The sequence below is a fragment of the Equus caballus genome, chromosome 29 (assembly GCF_041296265.1).
Source record: "Equus caballus isolate H_3958 breed thoroughbred chromosome 29, TB-T2T, whole genome shotgun sequence".
Classification (NCBI taxonomy): domain Eukaryota; kingdom Metazoa; phylum Chordata; class Mammalia; order Perissodactyla; family Equidae; genus Equus; species Equus caballus.
The window spans coordinates 31,336,020-31,352,471 of record NC_091712.1 but is presented as its reverse complement, the minus strand read 5'-3'; the positions used below and the strand labels follow the sequence as shown (position 1 = coordinate 31,352,471).

Below are 16,452 nucleotides of genomic sequence, written 5' to 3'. Positions count from 1 at the left end.
AAAATACTGTATTATCGGGGCTGGCCCGGTGGTGCACTGGTTAAGTTCACGTGTTCTGCTTTGGTGGCCCGGGATTCCCTGGTTCAGATCCCAGGAGCGGACCTACACACTGCTTATCAAGCCATGTATAAAATAGAGGAAGATGGGCATGGATGTTAGCTCAGGGTCAATCTTCCTGAGCAAAAAGATGAGGATTGGCAGCAAATGTTAGCTCAGGGCTAATCTTCCTCAAAAAAAAAACACACACACACAAAAAGAGAAAAAATACTGTATCACCTATTTGAAAGTTGCTAATAGAGTGGATCTTAAAAGTTCTCATCACGAGAAAAAAAATTCTGTAACTGTGTGGTGACGGATGTTAATCAGACTTATTGTGGTGATCACTTTGCAATGTATGTAATTATCGAATCATTATGTTGTATACTTGAAACCAATATAATGTTATATGTCAATTATGCCATAAAGAAATAAAATAAATAGACAGATAGAACCAGAAGACAGACAGACAAACAAACGAACATCCGTTGAATACGTGACCCTCAGGGACAGGTTTTTACCATCACAGACCTTTTACAGGTGGAGTCACAGGGTCTGTACCAGCGCCAAGGGTTTCATTTTCTCTCCTTTCTACTCCCTGGCTTTGGTACTTTGTCCCATCTCCCCTCCACCAGCTCATCTCCATGTGAACACCGTAGGCTTTCTCAAGTCAGCCCAAGGGGCCAGATTCCCAGCTGCCCCTTTAGAGTCCCTTCAGACCTTTGCTTGGGGCTTGGCTGTCCCACAACATCAGGGGACCCTCCCATTCAAGCAGCTTTCAAAGGCTGGGTGTGTTCAGGCACCAACCACTCCAGAGAGAAATGGAGGAGCAGAGTCCCCCTGACTCTCCAACATTCCCCTCACTTCAGTCTCCCTCTTCCCCGACTAACCTGGACGCTGCCTTAGCGGAGGTGCATACCAGGCGTCCTACGAGCTGGGGAATCCTGCAAGGATTTAGGGGAGGGGCCGAAATGTGCTGAGCACCTGGGCTGTCTTCCAAAAACGTGCACTGGGGTTAGTGCCGGCTGGAGGCGCCTCTCTTCTCCCCGGGGCAGGGACCTGAAAGCCCCGGCAGCTTGGCAAGCAGCATTCAGCTAAACCCGACATACCCAGATCAATAACTCTACATCCCTTCAGCTAAGCATCACTCAATTCACTGTCATTTAAAATCCTGAAGTTCATTCTAGAGAGTCTTCCTTCACCACCAAATATATTTCTAGAGGCTGAAAGAAAACCCAAGTAAGGATAAAGTCTTTCTTCTTTCCCACTCTGAAGCTCATGCTTTTTAAGCTGCTTGGGTCGCGCGTGGGTGGGAGATGAGCAGTAACTTCAAAAAAGTTTGAAAAGCATTATTTGAAGGCAGAGAGAAAGCTTGTTCCCTGACTTCTATGTGATAAAACTGATTACTTGTACACAAGTGGGCTATTAAAGAGTTTTGGAGGGCAATTAATCCTTCATATTATACAGATTCTGGAACTTGGACAATCAAGAAAGAAAAACATAAAAATAACTATATGATCATCTATCTTCATGCAAACATAATACAACCACCAAGTTTAGCCTGTAATACATTTAAAACATTTTATGTTTTTTATATCAGCATCTTTTTTTTGCATAACATGAAAGTGGAACAATTAAATGATGTTTATGGAAAACTTAAGGGGTAAAATTGTTATTGAAATGTGATGGAGCAGGCCAAGCGCTGAGGGAAGAGGCCTATTAGAAAGATTCTAACATGACCCAAAGCCCTTACAAAGTGACCCAATTCCCTTACATACTGGAATGTTATTGCATGGGTAATAATTGACACCATTGGTGAGCGTTCAGAATCCTATTGTTAAACAGTGCAAAATTTTCCATTTCAGTGAGATTTAATAGGGCAAATTTTCTGTGTCTTTTGGAACAACTGAGATGTGAGACAGCTAAACACTTGTGTATAGAAAACAGAACTCTATGAAGCTTGGAACCAAAAAATAGGGGCTAAGGGAGAGTCCCTCTGTTTTTTTTTTGGTGAGGAAGATTGCTGCTGAGCTAACATCTGTGCCAATCTCCGTCTACTTTGCATGCGGAATCCCGCCCCAGCATGGCTTGATGCGCAGTGGGTGGGTCCATGCCTGGGATCTGATCCAGCGAACCCTGGGCCGAGAAAGTGGAGCACAGGAACTTACCCACTACACGACCAGGTGAGCCCCGAGAGTCCCTCTTTTATATATATTTTTAATAGGCTAATGTTTTGAGAGTGGGCAATTGGATTTTTATTTTATTTTTTTAAAGATTGGCACCTAAGCTAACATCTGTTGCCTATCTTCTTTTTTTCTTTTTTCTTCTTCTTCACCCCTTCACCCCCAAGTTATATATTCTAGTTGTAGGTCCTTCTGATTGTGGCATGTGGGACACCGCCTCAGCATGGCTTGATGAGCGGTGCCATGTCCGTGCCCAGGATTCAAACTGGCGAAACCCTGGACCACTGAAGTAGAGTGTGAGACCTTAACCACTCGGCCACGGGGCCAGCCTGAAAAGTGGAATTTTTAATAAGGATAGGAATTAGACTAACATTGTTGTTACCAAAAGCCAAAGTCACTACCCCATATTTATATTTTAAGAAAAAAAATGTTACTTTTGTGTAAATTTCTAATCTGTGGTATGAAACAACTTATACAAGTGAGGAAGAGTGTCCTTTGTGTTTTTCGTTTGTCGTCAATCCAGTTTTGTTTTGGGGGAAAAAAAAAAGGCAGAAAAGCTTACTTAGTTTGGGTACCGGCTGTGTATCCCAAAACTGGTATCTGTGTTTGGCGGCCTCATCGATATTCCTGGCGGGGCCCTGGCATGCGGATAACAGCTCCATTGCTCTCTGGATATCCTGCAACTTCTGCATTGGAAGGCTGGGGTTCTACAACAGCAAAGACACACAGACACAAAATATGAGGAAGCTGCCGCTCCTCCAAAACCTGGGGCAGGTACAGGTGCGTCTGCGTTGGAGACTACAACATCGCAAAACGGGCAATCCTCGTCTAAGCCTGGTCAGGGCCTTGGGCACCAGTATGCTAACAGATGAAAATATTAGCAAACACATGATGTTAAAGATCACAGTAGCTCTGTAGTTGTAATGGGGCTCTGATAGTTGGGGAAATCTAAAGTAAATCGAACCACCCTTTGCTTCAGTCTCCCACCCACCTGCCAATGGTCGTCACCGTTACTCATCCTGCAGACCAGCAAAGAGGAGTGACACAGAATGCATGTATGACTATCACACAGCAGCCAGCCAGCCATTAGCCTTGGTTTCACTGTTATGGTTAATGCTCTGCGGCAGCAATGTGGGGACAAAGGAAATAACTTCTAGAATGGAAACCAGGCAGACAAGGGGAATTTTAGTTCATTAAAAAAAAAGAAAAAAGAAAGAAAAATCTGAATGTAGTGCTGAGCTGGGAAGGAAGTTAATCAAGAAAGGAAACCTCCAAGGATGCCCTCCTCCTGGACCACACGCTGCCCTCTCCTAACGTGGATGCTGATCCAGACACAAACCTTCCAACAACAAGAATGAGCAGCTTCCACTCTGAGTTCAGATCCTTGGCAATCACAGCCTCCCCAACCCAAGTGTTGGAAACTGACCCTCTTTTTAAGTAAAACCTATTCTCAGTTTATAAAATTGACAATACCTTTAAATTCTAAAGTTCCATCCTCAAAGCCAATATTCCTGTCATCTCTGAAGATTCCCCAGCTCTTTTATTTTTTTTTTTGAAAATCTCTCAAATAATGTAATGCTACATGGAAAATGAGACTATACTTGAAATGAGAGAGTGGTACAGTATGTAGGACTGGATGTGGAAACCAGTGAGTTTTTTCAATATGTGAGATAACTGATTCATTTTAGAATTGTGATGCCATATCAAGAATGCTCTTCTCTGTCGTTCAGAAGTGGTTAGAAGGAATTTCAGAGCCCTTGGGTTTCCTGTGTGTCAACACACCATGGGCACCAAGGAAAGGTACCATCGACCCTCGGTGGGTTATACACAGCAGCTCTGAACTTCTGCTCAACTTTGAATCTCAAGTCAGTGGTCTGCGGCAAATCCTTTACCCTGGGAAGCTTACTCATTTCACAGTACAAAACGGGATCTAATTAATACAGCCCAACCTGTGGTTGCATTACTCACCGGCTTTCCTTAAGAATCTTGCCACTAAAATGATTGAAGGAAACCAAGTACCTAACCAGAGGCAGGTGAAAGTCTTACTGTCTCCACCTATAAGTCTAACAGCATTGCCCAGGACTGCCACAATTCCACAATTTTTGTAAGCTGTTGATCTTATATTTTGATTGAGGTCTAAATCATAAGGTCATACCTCAGTCACACATACTAATTTAACAAAATACTTTCGCTGTTCTAATTCATTGCATTTTTAGATTTTTCTTCTTCGGGTCTCTTTTAGACATCCAACATAAAAGTAATTGATTTCCAGCAAAATGAAATTTACATCCATTTGAACCCCCAATGACAGAATCTATGAGGAGACCAACAACTTAAATAGGAACTGAGAGCACAGCATATTTGAACTAATAATGCCTGCAAATGCATCCTTTTATCTTTAAAAAGTCAAAGTAGAACCCAGGCTCATAAAAATATACCTACAGTATCTGCACTGAATTTGTCATGGTAATTCTTCTTTCCTGATATTGGAGTTAAATCCTCTAACACTGAAATATCAAACTCAAATGATTTTGTAACACGCATGAATCAGCATCTTTGTTCCAAAGGAGCTAATGACACCCAGCTCCACTGGAAGCCCTGGTGTGGTTTCCACTTGACCAAATTGGCCTCATCAGGTTGACCAGTAGTCTTCACACGAAATCACCATTGTGAAACAGTTTATCCCAATGCTCCCTATTCCAGTGCTCTCTTACAGTAGATTCAACGAAGCACAATTTTCAAATCCATGGTGACAAAGCAGTAAGGAAAACTCAGCTATGATAAACTCTTAAACCTATCCATTCACCTTCCATAGTAGCACTACCTGGGGAGAAATGAATTAGTGTTAGGAAAGGCGAGCATGTCTATCAACGCCAATTTAGGATCCCACTATTATATGCCAATGGAAGAGTCATGCACACTTCTTTTCCTCCACATCCGCTGCTTGTGAAATACTAAACATCACCTGTACTCTATACCCATTATTTTCCTAATTTAACACCTTGGAAAAACGTCCAAGTCCCCTACCACTAAGAAGTCTACAAGAATCCAAAGAAATATTTTATTTTGTTGAGTATAAAGCGGAATAGTCTCTAAACACAGTCCACTATAATTTACGGTGTCATCTAGACCTGGCATCAGCTTAAGGGAAAGACGCCTCAGTTGTAAAAAACGCAATGCAGAAAAGTCCACATTAAAACAATTTGGACTTATTCTTAATTAAAAAAGAAAAGCATTTTTCTACCGTATAACGCTAACAGTTCCTCCTGCCTGGGCTGGCTCTAGTTTCTTCTAAGTGACCAGAGGTGGGAGAAGGGCTCAAAATGACGAGGGGTACAGAGATGGGTGGAAGCTGATGGAGATGACAGAAGCAATAAGGAGATGTCACAAGTGCACGTAGGTAAGGCCGCATTTACCTGACGGAGCAGCGTTCAGAAATGGAGGAAATATCTGGCAAGCTTATGGTGTACCTTGTCTGAGTCACCTTGGAAAGGCTGTCTGGTGGATACAATATTTAGTACCTGAGAACCAAGCTGAAAAGCTAGGGAAGAAGATTCCACTTTCTTCTCACCCCACAGAGGCAGGCAGGGAAAAATGGGGGCAGGCAATGTTCCTTCTCAGTGACTGCTGGTCCTTACGTATAAACAGGGAACACCAACAAAAACTACTGCAAGACTCACTTCGTGTGATACAAGTAAACTTTGTACAAGAAGAAAACTTAAAACTCTGCAAAACCTGCATCATGCGAATAACCGCCTTGCAGACACTGCCTTGTAATATAAAAACCATTTAATAAAAATGACCTAATTGTAACCTCGTAACAGCCCTGTGAGTTGGGGAGAAGGCATCCTCCCCATTTTGCAGATGAGGAGATGGGCTTCCGAGGGCACAGAACCTTGTGCAAAGGCACACAGCTCCAAAGCCATGGGGCCAGGCCGAGCCCAGGTCCCCACTCCACTTCCTGAGCCCCTTCCACTACATCACCCGCTATCCAGGACCCCAGGACAACTTATTTGGAGCTTTGCTGTTAGTGCTCAGCACTCAGATTCCAACTCAGCTCCCTGTGGACAGCAGAGCAGAACCCTGCCCGGTCTTTCTGCGCCATCCTCTCACCTTTGGGCGCTGTATCAGACAATGCTCCATGGCTATTCACAGGGTTTTCATGGCCAATTTTCTTGGAAGTGGGCAGCCAGGTCCTTCTTCCTACTCTGTCTTAGTCTGAAAGCTCCGCTGAAACCTGTCCCCCCTGGGTGCTGATATGTGAAATCCCAGTGGCAGAGCTTCCAGCATCACGGCAACATGCAGCCGCCACAGTGTGACACCTGACAGATGGAGGGTGGATCTCCTGACCGGGAAACAGACCCAGGACAAGGTGGTGGTGGCTGGCTTATTTAGAGCTACAACCGTCAAAATATGACGTTGTTATACTTCTAATTCTCCCCCTTTCGCTGTGAGTTTCTTGCATCCAGAGGGCTCTATGCTTCCCTGGGCCCAGCACACAAGGCCGTGTTCACAGCCAGGGCGACTGGGGTTGGTCCACAGACAGGGACACCTGCCATCCGCACCACCAGACGCACACGAGACCAGCAACCTGCCAACACAGGGCCCAGCCGGAAAACTCTGGTTTGGTCTAAAATGGGTGTTTCTTCAGAGGGATCCTTGAGAGCTATTTCCCACCCTTGACAATGGAATTAAGATCGGCCCCTGAAGACTGGTCCGATTGAAAGTCAACGAAAGACTTACCTGGGGCTGCTCCAGCCGACATCTGCTGCCAGATGATGTTGTGCTATTCAGGTAATTAGACAGACACCCAGAAAAATTAAAACGTGAATATCTTCTGAACTAAAAGTAATCAAAGATTAAGTGTAACTTCAAAAAAAAAAAAACCTGACAAGCTCACATTGAGACTTTCTTCTAACACTACAATCGACATAGTAATTCACCAAGAAAGGGCAAAAAGGCAGGCGGAATCCACACACACACAGAAGCACAGTGTGTGCCTCTTGGTTACTTGGGTGCCAGTGTCAGTTTTAGGAAGGCCGTAAATACCTCCAGTTAGAGTGGCATCGAGTACACAAACACGACCCTAAGGACATCTCTGAGCCAACAAACCCGCTCTCACACACACGAGAAACCGCAGAGGTAAAAATAAACCGGGCCTCTCACTTTTGAAGGCTGCTGAATTTTAATCTCCTGGGAATCAGATGCTGAGTCTGACTTGGCGCCTCCGGAATTTGGTTTCTCCTTTTTTCTCTTCTGTTTCTTCTTTTTCTTTTTGGCACCCAAATCCCCTCCGGGACTTCTGTTAGGAAATTCACAGAGGGTAAAACAACAACAAAAAAATCAGCATATAAAACTGATGGTTTAGAACAATACACGTTATACACAGGAGAAAAGGCAATGTTAGGATGTGCGATGCTGCGACTTATAAGAAATATATATATATATATATATATTTGATCACTCGGATGACCAAATAGGTATTTCTCATACATATTTCTCATATATTTGCTCTTCATCCATGGTTCCTGGCTTACAGCTCCCCAAACTCTCGGAATTTCCTAAGTGATGAGAGCTTAAAGCTGTCTCATGTTATGGTAATGAGGTGACTTTTGGGAAGATGGGGGCTATTGCCCAGGGAGCCAACCGTGTGATCAGAAGGTTGGAACTTTCAGTCCCAGCCCCCAACCTCCAGGAAAGAGAGAGGGGCAGGAGAATGGCCAATGAGTTAATCAGTCACACCTATGTAATGAAGCCTCCATGGAAACCCAAAAGGACAGGGGTTCGGAGAGCTTCTGTGTTGGTGACCATGAGGAGGTGCTGGGAGAGAGGTGCATCTGCAGGGAAAATGGAAGCCCCGTGCCCTTGCCCCATGCCTTGCCCTCTGCATCTCTTCCACCCGGCTGGTCCTGAGTTATGTCCTTTTATAATAAACTGGTGCTCTAGTAAGTAAAATGTTTCTCTGAGTTCTGTGAGCTGCTTTAGCAAATTAACCGATCCCGAGGCTGGGGTCGTGGGAACCTCTGATCTAAGACAGTCGGTCAGAAGCACAGGTAACAATCTGAGCTTGTGACTGGTGCCTGAAGTGGCGGGGCTGGAAGGGGTGTAGGACTGAGTCCTTAACCTGTGGAATCTGATGCTACCTTCTGGGTAGATAGCGTCAGAAATGAGTTGAATTCCTGGACACCCTGCTGGTGTCTGAGGATTGCTTGGTGTTTTGTGGAAATCCCCCCTCCAAACACACATACGTTGGAATTGGGCCCAGGAACCCAAAACAGGATGTGAAGGGGGAATGAAATTCAGTCAGATTAGGAATTTGGCAGGACAAGTAACTCAGAAGGATATGACTACACTCAGTCACACCACACGGTGCTTAGATGGTATCTAAGCAGAAAAACTGCAGATATAAACCATATCTTATAACGGACATCAGACAGCCTTCAGTTGTCATTGCTCCACGAATCTACTTCTCGGTCAGCCTTCTAAGGGAGAGATACATGTTGCAAAAATTCTATTTTACAGGCCAGCCGGTGGTATAGTGGTTAAGTTCACGTGCTCCGTATCAGCAGCCCAGGGTTTGCAGGTTCAGTTCCCAGAGCAGACCTACACACGGGTGACTCATCAAGCCATGGTGTGGTGGCACCCCACATAGAAAGTAGCGGAAGATTGGCAAGGATGTTAGCTCAGGGACTATCTTCCTCAAGCAAAATGAGGAAGATTTGGCAACAGATGTTAGCTCAGGGCCAATCTTCCTCACCAAAAAAAAATAAAAACTAACCAACCTCCATTATAATCATCTCTTGGGTACAACAAATTACTAATCTTGACACCACAGAAACAAAGAAAATGCCTCTCTGCAGAGGGGGAATTCTTCCCAACAAAGATTTTTACTAGAAGGATTGACAACAAGAACAAAAAACTCTACGTGAAAAAAACATTTACTGGTAAAACATTTCTGTTTGGAACCCTTGTTGTCTTATGACTATCATCTTCTGAAAGAGTGAAAGGCAAAAAAAAAGACATGAGGAGACCTAAATTTTCCATTTATTTGGGCCTACTCTACCACAATATTCCCAGAAGGTCAATTAAAATTTAGAGTTAGAGATTATTATTACGTTATTGCCTGAAGTGGGGGAAAGTGATGGAAACGATCAGTTCCGTTCTATTGTTCTCAATCAGCGCTATCTGTCCTACTTTCTTTCTTGAATTTTTACGTAATTATCAAATACATATTGGTCACACAAGACACAGATGTCATTAATTTATATTAAAAGCCTTACAACATTGTCCCTCAAAGGCAGCCAACAGTTTTCCTTGTTTATATTCTTCCAAAATTGTCTTTTTCTCTAAGCATGCCCTTGTTTTTACTATGAATCAGTTTTAAACAAAAACTGAATCTTAAGCACACCATTTTAAAACTTGCTTCTTTTCTCCTTCCACTTAACAACGTGTCTTGGACTTCTTTCCATGTCAGGATATATTGAGCGATCTCATTTCTTTTTAGCAACCGGATAGCATTCCATTGTGTAAATATATCATATTTTATTGAACCCTTTCTATATTAAAAATGCTGCTGCTGCAAAAAAAAATATTCTGATACATCTTTGTGCACTCATGCTAATAGGTCCAAAGGTGGAAATGTAGGTCAAAAGGCATGCACATTTTTAGTTTTACTAGATAATTAAGACTACTAAATATTGTACCAATTTCCACTCTACCAACAGTAAATCGGTTTCCAGTTCCACGTGGTAAGGAGCTTGGAAGTCGCCACTCCATGCCAACAACAAGTAAAAAGCGGAACAGACTGAAAAGTCAAAAACTCTTCTTGGATCTGTAGAGAGAGGAGGACACGGGGCAACCGCTGCCTCCAGGACTAGAGAGAAAGAGGAGCGAATGCAGAGAGTCCCAGCTTCCCGGAGCAGAGACTCACGAGTGGAAACCTCCACGAGATCCAGTGCCGGGGTAGAAACACCTGGACTGTAACTGATGAATTGCTGCAAGTTGAGGGTGGGCAAGTCTGAGAGGTAAAAACTCCAGGGGCACCTGGTCACAGGGTCTCCCACACTTTTGTGAGTTTTACCTCTGGGAGCTCAACCATGTCCTCAGAGTAAATATTGGAGAAATATCCCTTTGCGCTTCCGGCAGTGGGAGGGGAGGAGGAATGATTTTGAAATACGCCAGAGTATTCAGTTCTTCCTAACAAGGTCTGCTCTCAGGAGAAACTAGTTAACCAGAGCCTAACCTGCTGGGGTATTATCAGAGCCTAACTGACCTGGGGAAGGGAAATACCCAACTCTAGCCAGCTCTAACCATCCTGTCCCATGTATGGGGGAGAAGAAAATTGAGACACTCTTGTGAAGTTCATGGTCCAGAGGCACAGGCTCATTAAAGGCTGGGACCTTATCACAAACTATGGAACACTTCCCCTCCCTCCAACAGCTCCAACACATGACTAAAGGCCTGTTTGCAGAAGTTCCTTTCACCTGGGACATCATGCCTGACTATCAAGAAGAAATTATAAGTCATACAAAAGGCAAAAAACACAGTTGGAAAAGATAGAGCAAGCATCAGAGCCAGACATGGAAGGGACGCTGGAATGATCACACCAGGAATTTAAAAGAACTATGATTATCATGCTAAGGGCTTAAATGGATAAAGTAGACAGCATACAAGAACAGATGGGGAATGTAAGCAGAGAGATGGAAATCCTAAGAAAGAACCAAAAATAAATGCTAGACATAAAAAACATTCTAACAGAGATGAAGACTGCATTTGATGGGCTTATTGGTAGACTGGACATGGCTGAGCAAAGAATTTCTGAGCTTGAGGATACAGCAATGGAAACCTGAATAGAAACCTCCAAAACTGAAAAGCAAAGAGAACAAAGACTGAAGAAACAGAAGAGAATATCCAAGGACTGTGGGATGATGACGAAAGATGTAACATGTGCATAAAAGGAAAACCAGAAGGAGAAAGAACATAAGAAATATTTGAAACAATAATGACTCAGATTTTCCCCCAAATTAATGTCAGACAGCAAACCACAGATCCAAGAAGCTCAGAGAAGACCAAGCAGGATCAATGCCAAAAACACTACACCTAGGCATATCATTCTCAAACTACACAAAATCAAAAATAAAGAAAAGATCCTGAAAGAAGCTGGGGGGGTGGGGAACACCATATCTAAAGAGGAACACAGAACAGTAAACGAGAACATCAATTTCCCTACATCTTTGCCGGCACTGAAATACTACCATTTTTTTCATCTCTGACAGTCTTACAGGTAGAAAAAGTCTCATTGTACGTTTAATTTTTCTTTATTTAATCTGGAGTGGGGCTACACATCTTTTCTTATGTTTATTGACTATTTATATTTTCCCATGAATTGCTCATTCATATCCTTTTTCTATTAGCTGTCTTTAAAAAAATCGATTTGTCAGTGCTCTTTATAAAACCATGGATAGAACTTGTCATTTATTAAGTATTTACTTTGGGCACTTCAATTTCATTTAATCCTCACAACAGCCCTATGACAGAGATTCTACTTTGTGCTTATATTACACTGTCTCATTTGTTGTCTGTTATTTACATTGCAAATACTTTACCCAGTTTATTTTTTAGCTCTCAGCTTTATTTATGGTCTCTTTTCCTGTACAGACATTTAAAATTTTTATGGACTCTAATATTTTAAATTTTTCCCTTGTGGCTTCTTGGCTTTTAAATCTTGCCTAGAAAGGCCTTCCCTATTCCAAAATTACATAAATATCTTTCTATGCTTTTTTTCCTCTACTCATTTTATGGCTTTTGGGAATAAAATATTTAGTCTTCTAATTCATTTAGAATAAAATGTGTACCATGTGAAGTACCATGTCCTAACTTTTCAAAAATACATTATAAATACAAGAAAGCCCCATTATAACATGATGATCACAGGGGTCACACTATTGTCCAAAGACTGACAAGATGATATAAGCAGAGAGGCAGACACACCTGCTTATTAGATGCAATTACATAGTGAGGTCCTCTTTTTGCCAGACACTGCTCCAAAAGCAAGCAGTCCAAAAACTTGTTGATACTTCTCCCATCGAGAAGTGGGGTCTCTTCCCCTCCCCTTGAATCTGAGCAGCTTGTCCCTTGCTTTTAATGCAGCAGAGGTGACACTATGTGACTTCTGAGTCTAGGTCACAAAAGGCCATGTGGTTTCTACCTGGCTCCCTTGGGATTCTCACTTTGGGGGCAGCCAGGAGCCACGGAGGAGGTCTGATTGCCCTGAGACCATGGCTTGCAGGCACTGCAAGAGACAGTGCAGCTGAACCCGAGGCAGCCTCTGGCTGCACTGCATGAGAGACCATGACCCCAAAGCTCCTAATTGCAAGTTTGTGCACCCAATGCACAATCACCAAGACATCAGTGCTTGGAGATGGAGAAAGGTTTATTGGAACTGGCCAAAATGAGAAGGTGGAGGATAGGGTCTCTCAAATCCACCTTAACCAAAGAAGAAAGCAGGGGGTTTTCATACAGCTAAGCGGCTTGCAAAGAGGAGTTTTGAAGAAAGAGGGGAAATCCGTGTTTCTTTCACTGCAGATACGCCCTTGGGCAATCAGACTTCTGGCGTGAAACGCAGCAGCTGGGGGCCATTATCTCGTAGTTGTAACTTGTTAAAGGCATTCTTTTTCTTCTGCAAGACAAGCTCATAAATCCTTGTGACCCTTGAGTTAGCCCTCAGGTTAAACAAGAAAACAGCAAATTAACAACATGAACTTCGTTTCATCTGTGTCTGTATTAGGAACAAGGTCAAAGGTTAATCATGTTCTTATTGAATATTTACAGTAACCCTCAGGTACCCGTCTTCAACCCCAAAGTGAGAAACTGCCTTTTCCAACTTCCCGACCCACAGAATCTGCAAACACAATAGAGTGACTGCTGTTTCATGTCACCAAGTTTGTGATGATTTGTATGCAGGAATAAAGACTGCAACCGAAATTTAGTATCTGAAAATGGAAGGCGGCTGTGACAAACACCTAAAACAGGTGGCTTCAAGACCAGGTGGAAAGACCCTGAGGAGACTTAGCAGAAGGCTGATGGCCCAGAGGAGGCTCTTGGCAAGGGACTCGAAGGAAAATGAATCAAATGATATTGGAAGATCAGAGGAAAGAGACTCTCGTTATGCAACAGAGGAACGGTTTATAGAATGTAGCCAGAGACACTGTGGAAAGGAGAAAATGTACCTAATGAGCTTGATGATCTAATTAAAAAGATTTCTGGGCACAGGGTTGAAAGTGTTGGCTTCTCCCAGCTGTCTGAAATAAAATGAAAGAGAAGAGATTAAGGAATGAGCTATTCAGTTTTTGAGTGGAATTTAGAGAAAATATAAACCCAGGCAGGACTTGCTGGATTCCAAAATAAAAGTGTTCCTCATCCCCAACATCTCCAGAAGGCAAAGGATTTGCATATTAAGAAATGGACTCAAGACAAAAAGTCAAATCTGGGGTGGAGCTGTAAGACCCTTTGTTAGGACCTCAGAAAGATCCAAGGCGGGGCCTCACTGAACATTCCAAACAGACAAAGGCCTTCTAAGTTTCTGAAGGACGTGCCTTCTACATCCGCTCTCTAAACATGGCTTCTAAGGATCCCCAGGGCATTCAGGCTCACAGAGAACCCAAGCTAGAGAAAAGCTTATCTCGAAGACATTTGTGGCTGGGCCTTTTGCCTAATGGAGTGGATTATAAATTGACAAAGTAAACCCATGACATTTTTTTTTAAGAATTAGCTTAAAAGAGACAGCAGAACAAAACAAAAAGAAGCCTGTGGACCCTCAGCCTTTCAGAGGCAGGAAGCAGATGGAGGTGACTCAGGGGCTTAAAAGGTGGAACCAAGAGCCCAAAGGCCAGAGGCAAGAGCCACGGAGAACAGCTCCCAAAGAGAGTGATGAACTCAAGTCAGGGAACTGGCGACACGTTACCGGTTGGATTTCAGAAGTGCCGTGGACCACTGACTGCCGTGCACTGTCTCTTTCCTTCTTTTTGGAAATATCTATAGTGGCTCTGCTACATCTGTCCATCACTCCACAAATGTGTGTGGGGAGCAGATAACATATCTGCTCAGTCCACACATATTCAGGTCAACCTTGAGGGGCGTCATCCATACCTAGACTTGGTTTAGATGATGAGATTCTGGACTTCAAGCCTAAGCCTAAGACATAAGCCAAAACACGAAATGATTTCGGGGAGGGTCTTAGGGCGGGTAAATGTATTCTGCATGTGGGACAATGTAAGTAATTTTTGGCCAGAAGATGGACTGTAGTAGTTTTCAATATGACCTCATTTTCTAAGCCCCCTCCCAATGAAAGACAGAATCTCGCTCTCCTCCTCTTGAATGTGGCCAGGCTTGTGACTCTCTTACAACCAATCATTCACAACAAATGTGTCAATGTGTGACTTCTAAGTCTAGGTGAGAAAAGGCCACACAGCTGCCACCCACTTCTCATAGAATGTTCTCTCTGTCAGATGATCTTGAGACCTGCCATGCTGGTGAGGCCACATGCTGGGTAAGAACCAAGCTGAGCTCCGGCCAATGGCCAGCCCTGTGAGTGAGCCACCTTGGGCATCCACTCCAGCGGAGCCATTGTCTGACTGCAGCCCCAGCCAAAATCTGACCATGACCTCATAAGAGACTCCCAGCGAGAACCCCCTCCAACGGTGCCCTTTCCAAATTCCTAAGCCACAGGATTTGTGAGCAATAAAGTGGTTGGTGGTTTGTTATACAGCATTAATTACTGGAACATACAGATACAACACTGAACAAAGCAAAGTCCCGTCCTGTGGAGCATATGCTCTTAAGGCAACAGATTATAGAAAGATGGGAGGCCGACGGGAAATTAAATGAGACACGGCCTGTAAGTGCATGGCCTAGTGGCTGGCATGGAGCAAGCCACTCAATAAACAACACGTACTGTTATTATTACCCATTTCAGCATGTTGCTTCCTCTGCCAGGACACCTGTCTTCTTCACTCCCTGGTGAATTGCTTGTCATTCAAGATTCAGGCCAAGAATCACCTCCCCTGAGAAACCTTCTTGCTCCTCCTCTAATCTGAATAAGGTGCCCCTAACTCAATGATCCCCCTGCCATCTAAGCATCCTTCCATCTAGCACATTCTAAACTTGGTATTCTTATCTGCTTTTCCCACTGGAGCGTAAGCTTCTTAAGAACAGAATGTGTCTCATTTCTCTATAAAATGTGTGAAATAATATAAAAAATATATATTGGTCTCTGCCCCCCAGTTCCTGGCACAGAGCTCCTAAAACCCTTGGGATTTCCTGGGTGATAGGACTGTCTTTTGTTCTAAAGAGGTGACTCTTTGTGACTTTGAGGTGGCTCCTGGATGGCAGTGAGTCACCAGAAAGACCAAGCCATGATTAGAAGCTTGGAATTTTCAGCCCCAGCCCCCATCCTCCAGAAAGGGGAGAGGGGCTGGAAATGGAGTCAATCATTGATCCTGCCTACGTGAGGAAGCCTCCGTAACAATCCCAAAAGTACAGGGTTCAGAGAGCTTCTGGGCTAGTGAACACATGGAGGTGCTGGGAGGGGGGCACGCCTGGAAAGAGCAGGAAAGCTCTGCGCCTCTTCCCACATAACTTGCCCCATGCATCTCTCCCATCTGGTTGTTTATCTGTATCCTTTATCATACCCTTTTATAATAAACTGGTAAACCGTAAGTAAACTGTTTTCCTGAGTTCTGTGAATTCAGATTAATCGACCTGAGGAGCGGGGCACGGGAACCTCCAATTTATAGCCAGTCGATCAGAAGCACAGGGGACAACCTGGACTTGTGATTGGCATCTGAAGGCGGGGGGGAGGGGGTAGTGTTTTAGGACTGAACACAATCTGTGGATCTGACACTGTCTCCAAGTAGACAGTGTCAGAATCGAGTTAAACTGCAGGACACACAGCTGGTGTCGCAGAATTGCCTGGTGTGACGAAAACCCCCACATCTGGGGTCAGAAGTGCTGGGAATGTGGTAGCCGTGTGAGCGCAGAGGAGAAACACAGGAGGAGACCCGCGTTTTTACTTCTCAGATGTGTGGGAAGCAGTCATGCTCACCAGTATTTCTGAATTTCCTCTCCTTCGGACACTTGAGAGTGGAAGGCATACCCTTCTCTGCCCCCCTGAAGTCAGGCCCGGGCAGGCAGAGTGATGCCCAGCAAGGGGAGACGCATGGAAGGCACAGGTGTT

General features: G+C 43.9%; 1 protein-coding gene across 4 annotated transcripts in view; it reads right to left on the bottom strand.

The window, feature by feature from the left end:
- The window catches only part of NMT2 (N-myristoyltransferase 2), a 59,031-nt gene that overhangs the window by 22,054 nt on the left and 20,525 nt on the right, over positions 1-16,452 (bottom strand). For 2 of the 4 annotated variants that reach the window (XM_023632253.2, XM_023632254.2), the window contains 2 exons: positions 7,386-7,521; positions 2,782-2,926 (listed from right to left, as the gene is read on the bottom strand). In XM_023632253.2, the coding sequence (XP_023488021.1) occupies positions 2,782-2,926; positions 7,386-7,521 (281 nt within the window). Of the gene's footprint in view, positions 1-2,781; positions 2,927-3,210; positions 3,373-6,962; positions 7,006-7,385; positions 7,522-16,452 lie in introns of all 4 variants that reach the window. The other 2 variants (XM_023632251.2, XM_023632252.2) reach the window with 2 other exon arrangements.